This window comes from Berghia stephanieae, chromosome 13 (assembly GCF_034508935.2).
Source record: "Berghia stephanieae isolate SIO BIC M18660-M18661 chromosome 13, UCSD_Bste_1.3, whole genome shotgun sequence".
Classification (NCBI taxonomy): domain Eukaryota; kingdom Metazoa; phylum Mollusca; class Gastropoda; order Nudibranchia; family Aeolidiidae; genus Berghia; species Berghia stephanieae.
Window position 1 is genome coordinate 10815528 of NC_088372.1, and position 20000 is coordinate 10835527.

Consider the following 20000-nt stretch of genomic DNA (forward strand, 5'->3'; position numbering starts at 1 on the left):
TAAAAGTTGTGGACTGTAAAAAGTTACAATTGTATGTCTTTGAGTGACACTAAGCTGCTAAAAGTTGTGGACTGTAAAAAGTTACAATTGTATGTCTTTGAGTGACACTAAGCTGCTAAAAGTTGTGGACTGTAAAAAGTTACAATTGTATGTCTTTGAGTGACACTAAGCTGCTAAAAGTTGTGGACTGTAAAAAGTTACAATTGTATGTCTTTGAGTGACACTAAGCTGCTAAAAGTTGTGGACTGTAAAAAGTTACAATTGTATGTCTTTGAGTGACACTAAAGCTGCTAAAAGTTGTGGACTGTAAAAAGTTACAATTGTATGTCTTTGAGTGACACTAAAGCTGCTAAAAGTTGTGGACTGTAAAAAGTTACAAATTGTATGTCTTTGAGTGACACTAAAGCGCTAAAAAGTTGTGGACTGTAAAAAGTTTACAAGGAATATACCTTTAAGAAGTGACACTAAACCAAAATATTACAAAAAGTTACTTCAAGAAGCAAAAACACTTCTAAAAGTAGACACAGATATCAATCAAGTTATTACTACAAAGGAAGTTTAGAAAATATTTAGTCTCCGTATTTCTTAGTTTTTTTATGATATATTTGTGTTTGTTTTTGTATTTTGTTTTTGTATTTTGTTTGTTTTTGTTTTGTTTGTTTATTGTTGTTTTTTATTTTTGTTTCATGTCTGTTGAAGGGTTTAGGGGTTAGGAGGGGGGGGTGGGGGGGGGGGGGGGGGGGGGGGGGGGGGGGTGGGGGAGTGACTATATTCATTTTAACCTATTTTTGAAAAGTTAACAATTTTGTCCCTTTCAATATCTAATAATGTTTGAAATCACTGGCGATGTCTGCCATGGAAACAAACTCCCCCTTTTCAGCAAGTATTTCTGAATCAAATATAAATAATGCTTTTTTTGATGTTGGAGCCAAATATTCATAGTTTTGAAAATGTCGTCATTGGAACAGATATGTCTAGTTCATAAAATCTAATAATAATCCTTTGATCCTTAAATGGATGAGAAGGGGGGAGGGGGTATTTTGATTGTTATTGGCTGAGGCAGGGTTTTGAGCCCAAGTTGGTATTGAGTTCGTTTTGAAGCTATTATATATAGATAGAATGAAGTTGACGTCACTCAGGTCTTTGTTATTGTTGTTTGCTATCCACGATTATGAGTAATTGGATTCAATAGTCTGATGTCACGTCGTCCAGCAACGGCGAGCAGCGTGGTTCTAAACAAAGAAAATCGGTACTTTTTATTCTTCATGCTGGCTAGAACTTTTCATATGTAATGTGATCAGAATGTATAAAAGTCACTACATGATCAGATTTATAATGTTTTTCTCCTCTTGATACACTTTTATGCTCGTCGGAGAAATATTTCATAAGGGCGCCCGCCATTGTTCCGATAATTTAGAGCCAGTTACTAAGTTACTATGCATCATTACGAGGGAAGTGACGTCATGACTGTTGAAACCTATTCTCACTATACACATAGCTTTGTGTTGGTCCTTCATACTTCCGGGTAGCAATGGTGTGAGCTTCTTAGCCATGCGCATACCATTTATCTTCATTTGTGCACTTCATTCTAAACAGCAGACATTCTTACTCACTCATTCCCAATTATGACAGGATGGTTATCGGGGAGACTTGCGGGATGCAGCCTTTACAACATGATATCACACATCTCTGTCATTGACTTTCTCTGTCATCTCATACAGCGTCAATCCTGTCCATTCTTTGATGTTATCCAGCCATTATATTTTCTTTTGTCTTCCTCTTCTTCTTCTTTGACCTTCCATCGTGCCTTGTATGACTGTCTTGCCCAAGCTGTCATGTCCGACCAAAAGTCCTAATCATGCGTTTCCGTCATTTAACCTGATTCCTGCCTTCCAGATAGCTTTTTCTCATCTTCAAGAACCTCCATATTAGTTTTAGGTTCCAGATATGACTCGCGTGGTAGACAACTTACTCACGAATCCACTAAATCAAGAGAAACCCATTACTAGCCTTTGAGTACATATGACGTATTATCTAAAGTGGGAATTCCCCCCCCCCCTCCCACCTCTCTCTCTCTCTCTCTCTCTCTCTCTCTCTCTCTCTCTCTCTCTCTCTCTCCGTCAATCTCTCTCCCTCTCTCTCTTTCTCTCTCTCTCACTCTCTCTATCTCCGTCAATCTCTCCCTCTCTCTCTCTCTCTGTTCCTCTCTCTCTCTCTCTCTCTCTCTTTCCTTGCACGCACACACACACACACACACACACAAACACACACACACCTACACACATATGCACACGCATTTTTACCTAAAATGTTTTAACTATTATGACAATCTAATACATATAACATATTTTTTTAAAGATATAATGGGGAGAATAAATATAGTTTCTTTAACCCTTTCCTTACCAGCCATTTTCAGAAATTTTCCCAAAATTTCACACCCACCCAACACAAAAATCGTTTTTTCTTACTCAAACAGAAAAGCAACAAATACATTCTTTGCATACTGTTGATCAGAATAATGAACTCTACAACACAATGTCACGTTTTTAGAGATAACAAAACATTTCTTCTTTAAATTGTGTGATTTACAAAAGAAATCTGAATGACAAAAGTGCTGGTTGGATCGTGGCGATTTTCCTATGGTTGGTAAGGAGAGGGTTACGGGAGATAAACGAAACATTCACATTTTGGTCATTTTAATTGCATTTCCAATATCTTGTTTACCCCGACATGAAACCGTTTTGAGACGTTAGGTCACACATATTGTTAAAATTGTAAGCATTGTTGAATTGAGAGAGAGAGAGAGAGAGAGAGAGAGAGAGAGAGAGAGAGAGAGAGAGAGAGAGAGAGAGAGAGAGAGAGAATTCTAGCCAAACTGCCCACTTCAAGTCTTGGATCTTTAGTTTTTTTTATTGCACCCCAAAATGTTAACAAATTTATATTATGTGCCTTTGTGGAACCCCCCCCCCCCCACCAAAAAAGCCACACAAAAAAAAGAAGAAGAAGAAGAAGAAGAAAACACCGATTTGACAAACTGATAAGATAAAGTTTAAAGTTTTGAATATTTTGTAGTTTGAATCGACAATCCACCGCTCGTTTGAAAACTCGAGTAGACTTCAGGGTTGCCAGATATTCTTTGTAAACACTGCAAAGACAGATCACAAATCGAAGTCGTTTGTCGTGAATATTTTATTGCCAAATCTTACCAAGCCTTCTTTTTGTATCTAGGTGTTATTTTCAAGAATACACAACACCGGAACCAGAATTTTTCGTTCATTGTCATACACTGACACTGACCACATTCAACATCTGCTCTTGAGTTCATTTTACGAAAGTACAAAAGTACACCGTAACGCTCAGATACTTACTGACGTCAGAAATTAAATGTTTTGATATAATTAACTCTCTTCTTACCATTATTTTCAGAAATTTACCCCAAACTTCATACTCACTCAACCCCAAAGTAGATTTTTCAAACAGTATAGTAACGAGTATATTCTATATTTTGTTCAGAAAAATGAGCTCTGCAGCACAGTGTCCAGTTTTTATGGCTCTAACTATAACAAAAATGAAAATTATTGGCTGCATCGTAACGAATGTGACAATTTTCCTATAGGCGGTAAGGGGAGGGTAAAGTGCAGATGTGGAAAATGCTATAAACGCCAAAAATATTTTTGAAGCCAAATTAAGACAAATGTCAATCTGGCACCCTGCTGTTTACGTATTATCCCAACCTTTCGTTTCCCCCCCCCCCCCCCCCCCTTAAAACATCTAACGAACTCTTTCATTCTGCTTCAATTCCTTTGAAGTGTACCGACTCCTTTCATCTTGCGTTTTTTTTTGCCGCCACGTTAATGCCACAACCCAGCCATCACCATTTCCTTTGATCTCACCCCCATTTCCTTTGATCTTACCCCTCTTCCCTTTGATGTCAAGCATGTGCCATTGAAGTTATGGTGTTAGTTTGTGTTTTCTTACTCACACAATAACACACACGCACGAAACACACGCGCAAGCAACGTCGCTCACACCTTACAATTAAAATGAACAAGAGTTATTTTATCGCTTACTTACACACACATAACCTTATATCTACATAAATTAAATTACAAAAAGAGACAATTACACATAAACACACACGTACACACATAGTTAGGGAAAGAGAGAGAGGGAGAGAGAGAGAGAGAGAGAGAGAGAGAGAGAGAGAGAGAGAGAGAGAGAAAGAGAGAGAGAGAGAGAGAAATTGCTCACAATTGTATTCACGCACCCTTGAAATATTGGGATGTTTTTTTTCTTCTTGTATTTTTCGTTCTTGCGTTGTCTGGCACCTTCCATACACACTTATTGATCAGGTCTTTATCTCATATATATATATATATATATATATATATATATATATATATATATATATCAACTGACTCCCTGACAACAGATCTCAAATTTTTAAACTATTTGCAGTTGATACCGCAACTTTAAAATTGAGCTTTTATATAGCGCAATGTCCACTAAATGTGCTCAAAACGCTTTACAAAGGGCCCCTGTACAACAGCAACACGTAACATTACAATTTTTTTTCAGACAGAAACAAGGATGTTGAATATATCTCTGCCATCCATCTGGAATTTAGTAATGTATTTATGTCTTCATTGTTTTTTGTTGTTGGCTGAAGAAGGGTTTTGAGCCCCCGAAACGTTCCGTGTTTGGTATTTTGTTCCTTTTTAAAGCTGTTATATTCAATTTTGTTTGTTACTTTTGACAGACCACAGATTCTAGCAGCCTAGAATCACGTTAATAACGAATGATAGGTAAATACAAACCCACAAATACACACTCCATGGACTGCAGCAAGGATGAACAAAATGGACAAATTATATCGGGGTAGAATTCTCTCAAGAACTCAAATGGAGTAATCACATAAAATGCACATAATATCTAAAGCAAGCAAAACAAGTGAGTCCTTCAATCAATTCCTTAAGAGTTAGATATTTACGGCAAAAATATCTAATAACAAATATAGATAGTATGCGCTTGGCTAAGAAGCTCATAACATTGCCATCCGGAAGTATAAAGGACCAACACACACAACTGTGTGTAACTATGAACGTTTATAGACTGGTTAATACAGTTTAGTGAGAATTGCTCATATACAGGGATGACAAAAAAAAAAAAACAATAACAAAGACTCGAGTGACGTCAACTTCGAACCATCTATTGAAAAAATGCAGAATTTTGTGGAAAAATCGAAAGCTGATTCTATAGGCATCTATGATAATACCGGCATCAGGTGATTGGGTAGAATAAATGTATTGTCACTAGACATTTGGAACTCAAAATTTGTAACAACAATAAAGAACATACATAAACACTCAAAAAATTATTAAAATTTATATAGAAACAGGAAATAAAAAGACAGATATTGAAAATATTACCCTCCAATATATTTCTTAAAATTTCAAAACAGCTAACTTTTCGCCTCAACCATTAATTCCATTCCAACTTTAGCCTCATTTCTCTGTCTCATTTTTTCCACATTTTAAAAATTTCAAATAATATATTTCTATAAATTTGTTTTCCCATGATGCGATTACAAATGACTTCGCATCAACCAGCACTATCATCATCATTGCTAAACTGACTCATTTCATTAAACATCAAGGAATTATATTTGCTTTGATGTTGCCGCCGAGTGATTGAGCGGTTCTTTGATGCGATGCCAGAATAGACACATCAAAGCGTTACAACTATTTTGCCAGATGAAAAACAGTTCCAGAAAAGGTCTGGATTTAAAGGGAAAACGTTACCTTCGTTTCATCTCTTTCTCTCTCTCTCTCTCTCTCTCTCTCTCTCTCTCTCTCTCTCTCTCTATATATATATATATATATATATATATATATATATATATATATATATATATATATATATTATTGCGTGTAAGTGAGTACTATTGCACAAACGGTCTTTCCTCCCCCTCCTCCTCCTCCTCCTCCTCCTCCTCTCCTCTCCTCCTTCCTCCTCTTCTCTTCTTCTTCTCTTCTCTTCTTCTTCTTCTTCTTTCTTCTTCTTTCTTCTTCTTCTTCTTCTTCTTCTTCTTCTTCTTCTTCTTCTTCTTCTTCTTCTTCTTCTTCTTCTTCTTCTTCTTCTTCTTCTTCTTCTTCTTTCTTCTTCTTCTTCTTCTTCTTCTTCTTCTCTTCTTCTTCTTTCTTCTTCTTCTTCTTCTTCTTTTTCTTCTTTCTTCTTCTTCTTCTTCTTCTTCTTCTTCTTCTTCTTCTTCTTCTTCTTCTTCTTCTTCTTCTTCTTCTTCTTCTTCTTCTTCTTCTTCTTCTTCTTCTTCTTCACTCTCTCTCTCTTAATTTTACTCTTCTCCCCCTCCCTCCCCTCTCTCTCTCTCTCTCTCTCTCTCTCTCACACACACACACACACACACACACATCAACCTCTGATATCCTCCTAAAGCATTCTTCACCCCTCATTATGTCTAGCACCACTTACCATCACATATCACGACGCCGACAACATCAAAGGAAACCGTTAAAACAAAACCCTCCATTATATTTCAATTTATCTGAATCCTCCACTCAAACGGTTTGTACCTGTATGTGAACCTTTTTTTACGAATCAAGGAACCTTAGAATAGAGAGAACATTAAACAAAAATTACTTTCATACTCTGTAAAAACACCTTTTTAAAAACGCTTTGCCACCAAAAAATCTTATTTCATATCTTTATCAACTAAAATAACGATCATATTAGTTGACGAACAAGTTAAAACATGAAACACCTTTGAAGTCAGGGATTCATCTATTTTTGCTTATTTTGATAGTCAGTTTATTCGAAAGAATAAAGCAAAGTTTATTTAGCCATTTGTTTTTTTTAATGCGGGTTTCTGTCAGTGTGAGACAGGAAGCCATGATTGTTTTGGTTCTGGAGTTTCTAAACTATAAATACAACCATTAATTTTTTTGTAACTGCAAAGCCTTGAACGTTTAACTCACTCAATCCTAGAGCTTATGCTACTTTTCAAAATTTGAAAAAAATGTATTAAAAATTAGCATGAACATAGTTAGTTTTATTCAATAACCATTAACATGCAAAAACTAAAAATAACATTAGCTTTGATACAACGCCTATAATTTGTCTCAGACAAATTTAATAAAAAGGCAGGGGGTAAAAGTAACCCAGGTAAACTATGGTCTAGTCGATGTTCGGGTTGAGTGAGTTAAAAGTATTAAGCTGCAATAGGTACTGTTAATTCGTTTGTTTTTTTTTAAATTTTGACCAGAAAAGTAAACATCATACATAATCATGATATCTAGAAGACCTTATGTTGTCAAAATGTCCCAAAGGTAAAATGTTTCAAGTTTGAGACTTTTGGATAAGGTAGGGTCATGTTTACCCATGTAATGTGAAGCAGAATTTTACTCGCCCAACATTAAAAGTGGTGTTTTGTCTGTGTTTTACTATATGAAGTTGAGCCTCACTCAATTTGCCAAAAAAAAAATAAATAAATAAATAAGATATAGGTTAATTAAATTGGAACTATGATTTTATTGCGTTGTTTGTGGGGTATACTTATTTGCAGGTCCGATAACCCAAAGTGTTATTAAATTTAGCTTTTATACAGTATCCACAATATCCACTCAACATGCTCAAAGCGCTTTACAAGGGGTCCCTGTCCAACATCAACTTTTAACACTTAGGACGGGACATGACGTCTGTTAGGCGATATTACTTTTTTTTTTCGAACAGAGACAACGCTGTTTACGGCCAGGTACTCATTTTACTCCTGAGTGCAGTGAAAGAATGTGAGTAAAGAGCCTTTTCAAAGGACTCAACTATGCGCCAAGCAAGGCTTGAACCTAGGACCTTCCGATTCAAAAGCGAGTGTCATACCACACGACCACATGGCGGCACAATATAATCTCATTGTTATGTCATTGAAATGCTCTTTTTTAAAAACCCCACAAAATATTGACCTTTACAAGAATGTAAAATTCAAGCCCAAACTGAGTTCGGTTATCAAGCCTGCAAATATGTGCACGTTGGGTTTTATCGACAGATTTTGTTTGAAAATCTATACCGGATATGTAAATATCATTCGTGACCCAGTGAGTCAATCGTGACGATGTCCGTGACCCAGTGAGTCAATGTTGTACGATGTTCGTGACCCAGTGAGTCAATAGTGTACGATGTCCGTGACCCAGTGAGTCAATGTTGTACGATGTTCATGACCCAGTGAGTCAATTGTGTACGATGTCTAAGTGATCTAAGTGAAGGAAATTCTAATCAAGATGATCAGAATAAAGTGATATAGAAGGAACGAAATTGACATCACCCAGCTCTTTGTTATTGTTTTTAGCCAGCCATTTTTGTGATTACTAAATTGTATTAATGAAACGTTCGAGGTATCACAGAGTCTTGTGTGTTGGTACACACACACACACATATATATATATATATGTATTAATACCGGATAGGGAGACTTTTGGTACCTCTATTAGTTCATTTTACAGTACTTTACCAATAGGGAGACCAAAATCCGGTCCCCCTATTGATTTGACCTCTAGCACATTCACTTTTCTATTTTTAGTTTAAGGTTGTCAACCCAACCGTCAAGGATATATAATTGTAAATCATAGTATTGAAGTTATTTGTTAAACACCACAGTAAGAAGAGTTATGCCTAAATTTTCACGTTGGTCAATAAGGTGACCGCCTGAAAAAAGTACAATAGGGGTACCAGTGTTTTCATCGATATATTTCAATAGTGAGGCAATATATCTTTCCGAAATTTTCTCTAAAATTCTAGAGCATTATATGGATTTTTATAGTAATGAAAACCTAATATAAAATTGTGTGAAAGTTGATGAACTGAGGAATGAACAAGATATACGAATTATAATCTATTTTTAGAAACAGATTTATCGAATCTTGGTCCGGATTCTTATCTTGGTGACAAGAGACAAGCAAACATAGTAACTCTTTTTTTCGTGAAACGTATGTTTAGTCAATTTCGCGCATAAAGAGGCACTCGGCACTCACTCACTCTGCAAGTCGGTAGTAGGTGGTTATCAGTTATCAGCTCGGCCTTTAGTTCTTAGTCAAACGCTTCATCAAACCCATTATTGAGTAGCATGTTGATGCCTGATGCCAGTTGAAGCCATCTCGACGTCGTGAAATGGAGCATCTTCTGTCATAGCAGTAGAATCGTCAGATGCCGCATTTAAATCCTCCATTCCAGGCGTTGCTGTTGCCATATCGATCTTCGAAATGATTTGGTCTAGACGTCAAGTTGACCCGTTCTATGTCTGAAGAGATTTTAAAGTGCAATACCTAACATTATAACTTGATCTACAAAAGAGTCTTTTTAAATGAACCGCTGTGTTTCTATATTTTTCAAGAACCAAGGATATCTGATAACCACTGACTACTGACTTACAAAGAGAGTGGCCGACGGACGTCCTCTCTATAGCCGCAAGTATTTTTTCGTCACTTGCTGAGTTCCAAACTAGACGTCTATGGCATCGTGGGGTAAATTGATGCTGGAGGCATCATTGAAGAGACACCGAGATAATTATAATGGTAAGTTATTGGCCATTCTTATTACATCACAGTTGATTTAAGATTTTCAATAGGGTAGACATCACACACCGATTGATGATTGTCACTTGTCAGTCAGTCATTTGGAAGTGGAGTCAGATAATTCGGGAACTTCTGTAGACTGTAGATTCACACTAGTGAGTAAGATCTGTCGTTTACTACTAATACTACTACTACTACCACTACTACTTTTAGTTTTAGCGCTATCCAACTCAACACTTCTCGTGTTTATTTTATTTTGGCAAAACTAGAATGGATTTTTGAAAAGAATATAAAATAATTTAAACTTAAACCTGTCTTTGCATCTTGCTTTATGCATACAGTATGCCATATCACAGCCATCACAAAATCATAGTTTAATGTTGAGAATATGCTATTTCTTTTGTAACTTCAGATCAGAGAGATTTGAGCTTTAAAAATCCTGAAAAATGTCTTGCTGTCAATCCAGACAACCCTTTTGATGTGATCTATGATGTTCATGGTAAGAATGTAATTTGATGAGGAAATGAATAACATTTAGGTACACATAGTTTGCTTTTTTTTTTTTTTTTTTGAGTCATGATGTGTAATACTATTACAGTCAACTCCGGATAATTGCAACTCATTTAATCGCAACTTTCGGTTAATCACAATATTTCCTAAGCAATGGAAATAATTCTATATAAAAGTCACTGGTTAATTGCAACAAACTTCGGTTTTTTAAAAAGTGGTAAATTCAAGAAATCAAACAGTATATCATGATTAAATTTCATCATGGATGAAATCGTGACAGGTTGAAGAATCGAGAGTGAGCAGGATTTAATGCTACAGTAGTGTGTCACCACTCTGTTAGAGTCGAAAGAGGGCGGGGCTCTGCAGTATGGGTTTGTGACGTCATCGGTGGCCATTAAATAGAAGAGGGGTGGGGCTGGTCATAATCTTGACAACAGGTTATAAATGACAGTTATAAAGAGAGACTGAGCGATATCCTTTGTTTTAGGATTAACAACTGTGCATTGTGACCAATGAGTTTGGTGAGAGCTTATTGTCTCTCATTAAGGCTAATCTCTTTAACTCTGACAAATGTTGAATTGTTGAGAAAAAAGATTGAAACTTCTTCCAATCTGAATAAGATATCGGCTTGCTTCATAGCTGCTTTTGGTTGACAAATCTACACGGGCTGCCATATGGTTTTTGTTTCAATCAAATTGCTCTATATGTGGTTGACTAAGAATATTATTTACTGGTTTGAGTTGACAATAAATGTGTAAAATGTTGAAATAGTGGACAGGAAACTGAATTTCGGTTAATCCCAACATTTTCGATGATCCCAAGGTATTGCGATTATCCTAAGTGGACTGTACCTGAATCTTGAACGAAAAACTATCATATGGATATGATTATAGACAGATTGGTTTCTGGAATTATATTTCCGTCCTCCCTTGCCAACTCTGACGTTCTTGAAATTTAAAAGAAAATAGCCAGAAGGTTTCGGACTTAATTTTCTTTTTTTTCCAAAGGACAATAGTCATAAGGTAAATAATTTTTAAAAAATCCTTTTACAGCATAAGATGGCATGATTTTTTGTTTAAGAGTTTAGAGAAAAACTTGCACATGATAGTCTTCAGCTTTTTTTTGTTGTTTTTTTTTCTATATAGACTCCAACTCAGAGCCTGAAAGTGATGCAGAACAAAGTTCCATATCACATGATTCATTTGTGGTAAGTATGTACATTAAAATAAAATCATAACATTTGTATAGCGTTTATCCACAGTTGGCACCATGCTCAAAATGCTTCACATCACCATATTTTGTGGTGGACAAAACACATTTGCCACAAAAGATGAGACCTGCAGTCTGTTAGGCGCAATACAATATTTCAGGACAAGGACAACACTGTTTTACACCAGTGAGATCTCCTAGTTTTTTGTTGTTAAAAATTTTTCTTTGCAGTGGACTTCGCCAACAATAACACTATTTTAAACCTTCCTCGTTATATTTTGAAGTGATATTCATTGATGAGCCATTCACATTTGAAGTCGTTTGTTTTTTATTTGACAAAATGTGAAAATGATGCGTTTCCAGGAAAAATTAAAATAGCTTCTGTTGGGATTATACTTTTGATCTCGCATTTTGTCCAAATTCTCTTGCATCGTAATGTTTATCAACTTTTTTTGTTAACTATATTGCAGTTGCAAGGTTAGGAAGTTCATATTGTTGCAATGACAACCGTTTATATGTCCAGAATCGTAGTGATATAAAAAATTGTTTTGTAGTTGTTGGTCCTGGTGTAGGATTTAAAGAGTTGGTTAAAAACGGTTTACTGAAACCCTGGTTGGTGTATCTATATTTATCCAAGCACAGTTGAACATATTAAATACTTAGACAATATGTCTGCCTTTCTCAACTCTTTTTTATTATACTTGCATTATTAACCAGCTAATTGTTTAGTTGGATTATTAAACAATGGCTCTTCATGTTTATTGTCAACATGAATAAATTGATTGATCTGTCATCTTTTCCACAAAATATACAGGGTCCCGATTTTGTTGCTGACTCCGAGTCTGATTCCTCTACGTACTCTGTGAGGTACCCAATGCTGAGTACATCATTGTCTCTGGAACCTAGTGCTCATTCCCCAACTCAGTCAGAGCCTCATCCACAACTATCACAGACTGAACCTCGTTGCCAGTCTGGGACCCAGGTTCAACACGAATGCTATACACTTGCAAACCAACGTGTTACGTGCAATGGTGAGTCATTTTTTTGTCATTCTTCTCCTTTGATATTTGTGGGATCAATTTTAATTTACCCATTCCTTTTAAAAGAAAACTTCCACCCCCTCCATGGTGCTGCATTTGTGTTATTGCATTTTTTTCTGTTTTGGCAGTGCTGCGTCGCAAAATACGCTACCATTTACATAACAAGCACAAATCCAAATTTGATAGGGTGGACATCTTAGAATCTGAAACCCCAATGTGTGAGTGATATCAGTGAAACCAGCCATAAAAATGTTCATGTTTATTTTATTGGGGTTTTTTTTGTCTGTAATAGACTTAAATTGCTTGTATTGTAAGTGTTAAAATGGTTTTTTTGTTACAACCCATCTATATATTAAAACTGTTTCTTTGTATTTCTATGATGCTTAAGGCTTTTTTTCACAGACCAGCTGGAAACTTAACGAGAATCAGAGTAGATAACATTTTTATTAATCTTGCAACCTAAACAGTATATGATGATTGGGAGCATTTAAAGAAAAGCACATTTTCTTTTTAATTTGTCGGTACTAAAATTATACTTTGATAATGTCTGCTGTGCTACAAACCCTTTTGACTTCCAGGTTCAATATTTTTCTTTATTCTAAAATTCTTGGGTGTCCTTTCAATGACAACTGAGATCATTAAAATTCAGCTCACAACATGATGTGTGTAGATTTGATGAAAACATATGTTCGAGTTGAGAAGCAGTGTTCACGAACTTGCTGATCGTTTTTACTAGCATTTATTTTCCTAACTTACCTGTGTCAATTAACAAAGGCAAGACTCAAATATTTTCTATCTGAACAGTGTGTTTGTTATTGAAATATTTCCGGCATATACATGTCATATTTCATTCCCACAAAATATAAATCAGGATTAAGTTGTCTGGGCATCAGCATCGTTCAGGCAGTTGGGGGGAAGTCTTTAAGGAATTAATGAAGCCGATGCTCAACCGGTCTGGAGGACGTTTGATTGATGTCGGCTGTTTGTTCTGCCAGCCGGTGATGTTTTCTCACTCCCTCAATGACAAAGAAAGTCATTGTTATGACTATGAACTATAGTCTATTATTACTTTTGTTACTATATTAATTGTTACTTATTGCCGCTACTGTTATTATTATTATTATTATTATTATTATTATTATTATTATTATTATTATTATTATTATGATATTGCCTTCATTGCATTCTATTACTATTATTGATATAATTAATTTCTGATTGTTGTAAATAATTTATGTGAATTGAATTTTGTCGATTGGCCAAGGGCCTACAATAAACTGAAATGAAATGTTAGTCTTTGGATAGGACTTGGGTCTATTCTTGATTGCTTTTCCGCCTGGGTCGAGTGAAGCATTTGGAGTAAATTTTGTTGCTCAACGTAAAAAACATGACGCTTACCATTCCGCTGATACTGATCCCTCCAAGGGGTGGTTGGGGAAAAACCTAAAATTCTTTTGACATTCTGTCTGATTTTTCGCTGAAACAACAAAGGACAATCTATGTATTCAGATGAGACTTCAATGTGTTACTATTCCGATTTATGTTCATATTTTGATTATAATGAAGAGGGAACCCTGAACCCAGTGAAGTGGGTGGATTGATCTATTTATTTCTATTTCAAAACAAAAATATGGCGTCTTTTCACTGGATTTGTTATGTGGCAGAGGTCTCCACAAATCTAACATACCTCTTCCAAAGGAATAGATGGTAGAAAAGTATATAACAAGAAGGAATTATGACAGTTACTTGTCCAGGCCTTAAATATTTGGAATGCTATTCCTCTCTATCGCTGTCATGTAGCTGATGTGCATACGATCTGTCTATTGATTTATTTTCATAGTTCATAGCATGATGTGCTTTATTTTCTTCTTTTTTTTCCAGAGAAATACAAAAAGCCAAGGAGACCCTGTCCATACTGTGGACAGTTGCAAACAAAACTCTCAAGGCATTTGATGAGGAAACACAAAGATGAGACAGAAGTTACAGAGGCCATGAAACAGCCTGTAAAGGAAAGGGATAGAACAATGGAGAATCTCAAGAAAAAGGGCATTTTTTATTCAAACACTAGAAACAATTCAATAGTTATGCGTGAGAGAGCACAAGGGTCACATGAAGTTGTTATGTGTGCTGGCTGTAAGGGGTTTTACTCTGGACGTAGGGTTTATGAACACAAAAAGAAATGTAGTACTGAGCATGCTCTGTGTACTGGGGTTGTAAAATTTTATCCCGTGGCTCCCAATGCAAGTAAAGAAATAAAGGAGAATATTCTTGACAAATTTCGGAATGATGAGGTGGGAAATTTGTGTCGATCAGACAAAGCTATAGTATTGTTAGGAACAAAATTGTGGAGTAAAAGTTCAAAGAAGGAGAGAAAAGTTATAATGAGTGATTTACGCATCTTAGGAAATTTGATTTTAAAAACTAGGAAGAGAACAAATCAACCTTCTTTCTCTGGAGAGGACTTGGTGAAGCGTTGTAACTTTAATGAAATATCGCAAACCATTTCTGAAATGACTTTGAAAGAGGATGGGACATTGAAAGCAGGCTTGAAGCTTTCAATTGGATTTATATTGAAAAAGTTAATTAATTTCTTAAAAGGGGAATATATAATGCAAAACAAAATGGAAGAATCCGCAGAGATAGATTTGTTCAAAGCTGTCCTGGATTATAATTGGGATAGTATTTTTTTTACAGCCAGAGTTCAATGTGAAGCAAAGAGAACAAATTTGAGAAAACCCAAAGAGATGCCATTAGAGAATGATATAAAGAAGCTACGGCAATTTATTACTGAAGAGATGGTCCGTATTTGTGAGGATGATTATCAATTATTTGATTCACATATGTTTGTTAGGCTTCGCAATGTCATCGTAGCTAGGCTTACAATGTTTAATGCGAGGAGAGGCGGAGAACCCGCAAGGATGTTGTTAAAAGACTGGAATGATGCAGATTCAGGTGTATGGGTTGATCCCCAGCTTGTACAACATGTCACTGATCCTCTGGAAAAAGCGTTACTTGAGAAGTATAAGCTGGCCTATCAGTCTGGAAAGGGAAGCAAGATGTTGGTCCCTGTGTTGATACCCAATGACACAATTCAGCCTTTAAGGAAACTTGCACAGGAGCGTAAAGCTGTTGATATTTCAGACAACCCATTTCTTTTTCCAAATACAGGAATATCCAAAGATCATGTAAGTGGTTACATTGCCATCAAATATGTCACTTCCTTAGTAAAGGATTTAGAGAAACCCCAGTTGTTAATAGCTGATAAATTCAGGCACCGAGCTTCGACATTATTTGCCTTACTTGATGTCCCACAACACGAGAGAGATGTCTTCTATCGACATATGGGACACAGTGAATCAATCAATCAAAACATTTATCAGTGTCCACTTGCAATACGAGAAATAACAGAAGTTGGTCATTTTTTGGGTCAAATTGATAACTCAGCATCGGTCACTGGGGAAGGAAATTGTAACATTGAAACAAATGACTTTGTAGTGAATAGAGACTCAAATGCAAATTTTGGAACATCCATAGTAACAGCTGCAAATCAAGAAGAAATATTTGATGGTGAAGCAGGAGTGCCAAATCAGCTTACGTGTTCTTCAAAACAAACTGAACCCAAGAGGAATTCAAGCAAAAATCGGAGATACATGTCATGGTCAGATGAGGATACAGATAGAGTCAAGTCATATTTTAAAAACTTTGTCGAAGATGTTTCAGCACATGGTTCAAGGGGATCATTACCTAGAAAGTCTGAAATTATTCTGTTCTTAAAACACCACAGGGTATTTTCACAAAAAGGAATCCCTGAAGGTACACTAATTAGTTTGGTGAAGACAAAGATTTTTAATGAAAGAAATAAATATAGAAGGGAAAGAGCGTTTCAATCGGTGTAATGACAATCATGAATTTGATTTGTATTACATTCATTGTATTGTATAGTGTTATTGACATATTTTGGGGTTTACAAAAACGTTTTATCTTTATATAGTACAATCTGTTCATCATTGCAATATCCTTTTTTATATTATATGAACATTCATTTGCTCAGCTTGAGAGACAAATGCTTTGTAGAACCATAGCTGTCAACCGTTCTGTTAAAAACGGATTTGTTCCGTATTTGACTTCCTGAGTCAGTAAGTGCTTATTTTTAGTTCAAAATCCGTATTTTGTAATTTTTGACTAATTTGTGGTAAAAAAGCCATGTGAGCCTAATGAATTATTATTATTGATCCATTATTATTACTATTACTACTACTACTATTGTTGTTATTATTATTATCATTATTATTGGTGTCCAGTGAGAGCATAATCTCCATTTGTGTAGCTCTTTAATTTGAATTATGCCTCTATCATAAATGATTTTCAACAATTAAAAAAGTTCCATTCGTTTATATGACGCCTGTATTTTACTCAAACCTTTCATAATGTATTGGAGATTTGCATAGGATATGGATGTTAGCCTCGATATACTTTGAATATTCTAAGACAGTATTGATACTTTCACTATTTGTTACAAATATTATTTTAATTAAGAATAAAATTAAATCCACCTTTTTGATTGGAAGGTATTCAATAAGAAAATCAATTGCTTATATTGATTAAAGATGACAATGATTATTTCCCTTTATTAATTTATGAAATATATAAATTTAATCCCTTTAAAAACATCTTCATCTGATTTTAATTTTTTTTTTTCAAGCAAGCTTTTGTAACGGTTTAGGTTCAAGAAAAATAAGTATACTCCATTTTTAGGTGTGTTTATCTTGTCAAAGTAAAGAAGTAGGAATTCTCTAATATTTAGAGGTGCATTTTACTATAACTACTATTATAGTATACTACTTACAGACCATTATGTTGCATGAAAGAAAACATATATGCAATCGTCTACTTTTTATCTGAACTCACCTAATTTTTACCCCAAAACGCCCTCTCAAGTGATGTACCAGGTTGGTAGTTATGCATTTCTAACCATCTTAAGTTATTTCATTTATTTTACAATTGTGCTTCTTGTGTATTGGTCCTTATCAAAGTTGAGGCAGTTGAATTCTTTCTTTATATTGTCCGTTCTGAATTTTGATCTCATTGTGGAAAGCTCCCATAGCGGGCAGGGAGGTACACACTGTGTCTTCTATCCCCTTATATCTGTTTTCCAACATGCTTTCAGTCTTTGTCTTGGAATGAGATTACTTGTTTTTTTCCTGGCCCTCGCCGGAGTCCTAGCTGGGAGGGAAGCAGTCAAATGCATATTTATTGTTTTGGGAGATGATATTTTTTCCTTGTAAATCATCTCTCTGTTATGTATTATTACTATATTTGTTATTTTTTAATGTATAATGTAAGCATTTGAGTGTGTTCCTCTTTGTTGGATTTTGTTCTTGTGTCCGGATAAGACTTATAGGTGATCTCAAACTAAGTACATTGGTGATACGCTCTTGGAATCTACATCTGATCCCTATTTGTTCCCAGTTCCCCTATGTCTTACTTTCTCTTGGATGCTTCAACTGTAATTCTAGAACTTTTTACTATCCAATTTTCTTCCTTTTTACTGGCGCTGATATAACCTAAATGTGTTGCAAGCGCCGTAAAACCCTTAAAAACAAAACAACAATCATTGTGGAAAGTGTCATTTTAACGATTCAAATGTGCTGGTACTAAACCCGATAATTGAGCAACATTTGGACTAGCCTCTGTCATCTCAAACTTGTTAGTGTTAGTAATAGTAATTAAAAAGGCTGACTTTTATATGTTGCGATTCGATGAAGGGGGGGGGGGGGGGGGGCTTCGGCACACATCGTCCCTCATCCCGGGCCAAATGAGCGTTCCTTATTTTATTTTTGAAAAGTTGGCAGCTATGTAGAACTATCTGAAAGAATCAGATATGGCAGAATAAAAAGTCTTTCTACTAACCCTAACTTAATTGGCCAATGTAGCTTTATGTTCAGCATTTTCTAGATACCTAATGTAAAATTTCACTATTCTTTTTATGATAATTTTAAGAGTTGCAATCTTTAGAGGCGACTGTCAAGAAATGACACCTCTGTGCATTTAATTTCATTCTTTCTTTATCCCCTCATCCTTAATCAGAATAATAATAATTAATAATGAAAAAAAATGCAGCAACGACAGCTTAGAACGGCATAAAGTGCTTAAGAATTATTTTTTTTTGCATTAAACTTTATTCAAACGATTTTCAACACTTTTGCTTCACAGTTTATGCTTTTTAACAAATGCAATTAAGCAACTTACCAGCAACAACATATTGGTTTGTTATCATTTGAGGGTTTTATCAGTAAAACTGTTTCTATCCTTTTATGTTGCACTGTACACATAGCAAACTTCATGCTTTTATTTGGTGACCAAAGACTTATGTGATACAGTGGATGAATGTTTGTGATGGCTTTTGGAACTGAAATAAACCTGCAATATGATTTGTAGACTTCTATCGTTATGTATCATTTTTCGGTCAAATGTAAATGTAATTTTACACGAGCTTGATGTATCATAAAACCCACAATGAGCTCAACGTGCAGCTGGTAGTACATTTATATGGACACGAACAGAACAACGTTGTTACAATTCAGTAACGTACTCCAATTAACACAAGTGAGACTGTAAATGAGACTTTTACAATGACTCTGCATCGCCACAAATATAGATTCGAACCCTGGCAACTCGGGCGTCAGACGAACTGTCTACCACGAAACCAAAGCAAGCATTGTGCAAGTTAAAGTGAATGAGATGTTGATTGAAGCCGTTCATTGTGTCCATCAGATCTGCTGTCCTATCCATCCAACTCCATTCACTGGGTGGGGTTCCCGACTTCCCATAATGGGCAGGGACGTACTCGTTGCGTCTTCTATCCCCCTATGTCTGTTTTCCAACTTGTTTTCTGTCTTTGTCTCGGGATGGGATTACTTGGTTTTGTCCAGGACCTGGCTGGGAGGGAAACAGTCAAATGTATAGTTCGAGTTTTGGGAGATTATATTTTTCCCTTGTAAATCATCTGTCTGTTATGCTCTTTATTGTTTTGTTTACATATTATTTATGCTTTGTAAACATTTGAGTGTATCCCTCTTTGTTGGGACCTGTGCTTGTGTCTGAATGAGACGTTTAGGTGATCTCAAACTAAGTACTTTGATAGTGGGCTCTTGGAATCTACTGTTTCCTATTTGAAACAAATCCCCTTTGCCTTACTTTTTCTTGGGTGCTCTAATTGTAGTTCCAGAACTTTTTACTATCCCATTTTCTTCCTTTTTACTGGCGCTGATATGACCTTAATGTGTTGCAAGCGCCGTAAAACCCTTAAAAACAAAACAAAACAAACCAAGTCCATTCAGTGGTATACAACAACAACAAATAAACTCCTCTGCCTGGTCCCTTCTATCTCTGATCTTAACCTGGGTCGTCAGGTTTCTAAAGGGGTCGGGGACTGCAAAAACAATGGCGCACGGAGCAACTGGGAATATTTTTTGCCGTGTTTGAGTCCCAGGTTATTTCCCTGAGCGCCCCTTCTGAGGGATGGACCTTCCCAGGAGTTAGTAAATGCGTTGCTCGGCCACTTCACTCTACGCACACTGGGACTGGGATAAGCTTCGACACTATGGCCATGAAGCTCTTAATCTTAAGGACTTACTTTATTTTAGACAATTTGGTGGTAGCT

General features: G+C 35.8%; 2 protein-coding genes across 6 annotated transcripts in view; both read left to right on the forward strand.

Moving 5' to 3' along the window:
* The window catches only part of LOC144959347 (protein Wnt-6-like), a 129250-nt gene that overhangs the window by 97725 nt on the left and 11525 nt on the right, over nt 1-20000 (forward strand). The gene's annotated exons all lie outside the window — the stretch shown is intronic.
* LOC144958779 (uncharacterized) lies at nt 8903-18776 on the forward strand. Its single transcript, XM_078890984.1, has 5 exons — nt 8903-9578; nt 9991-10077; nt 11234-11295; nt 12112-12328; nt 14219-18776. Exons 1-5 carry the CDS (start codon nt 9515-9517, stop codon nt 16231-16233), a joined length of 2445 nt encoding a protein of 814 aa, XP_078747110.1. The 5' UTR covers nt 8903-9514; the 3' UTR covers nt 16234-18776.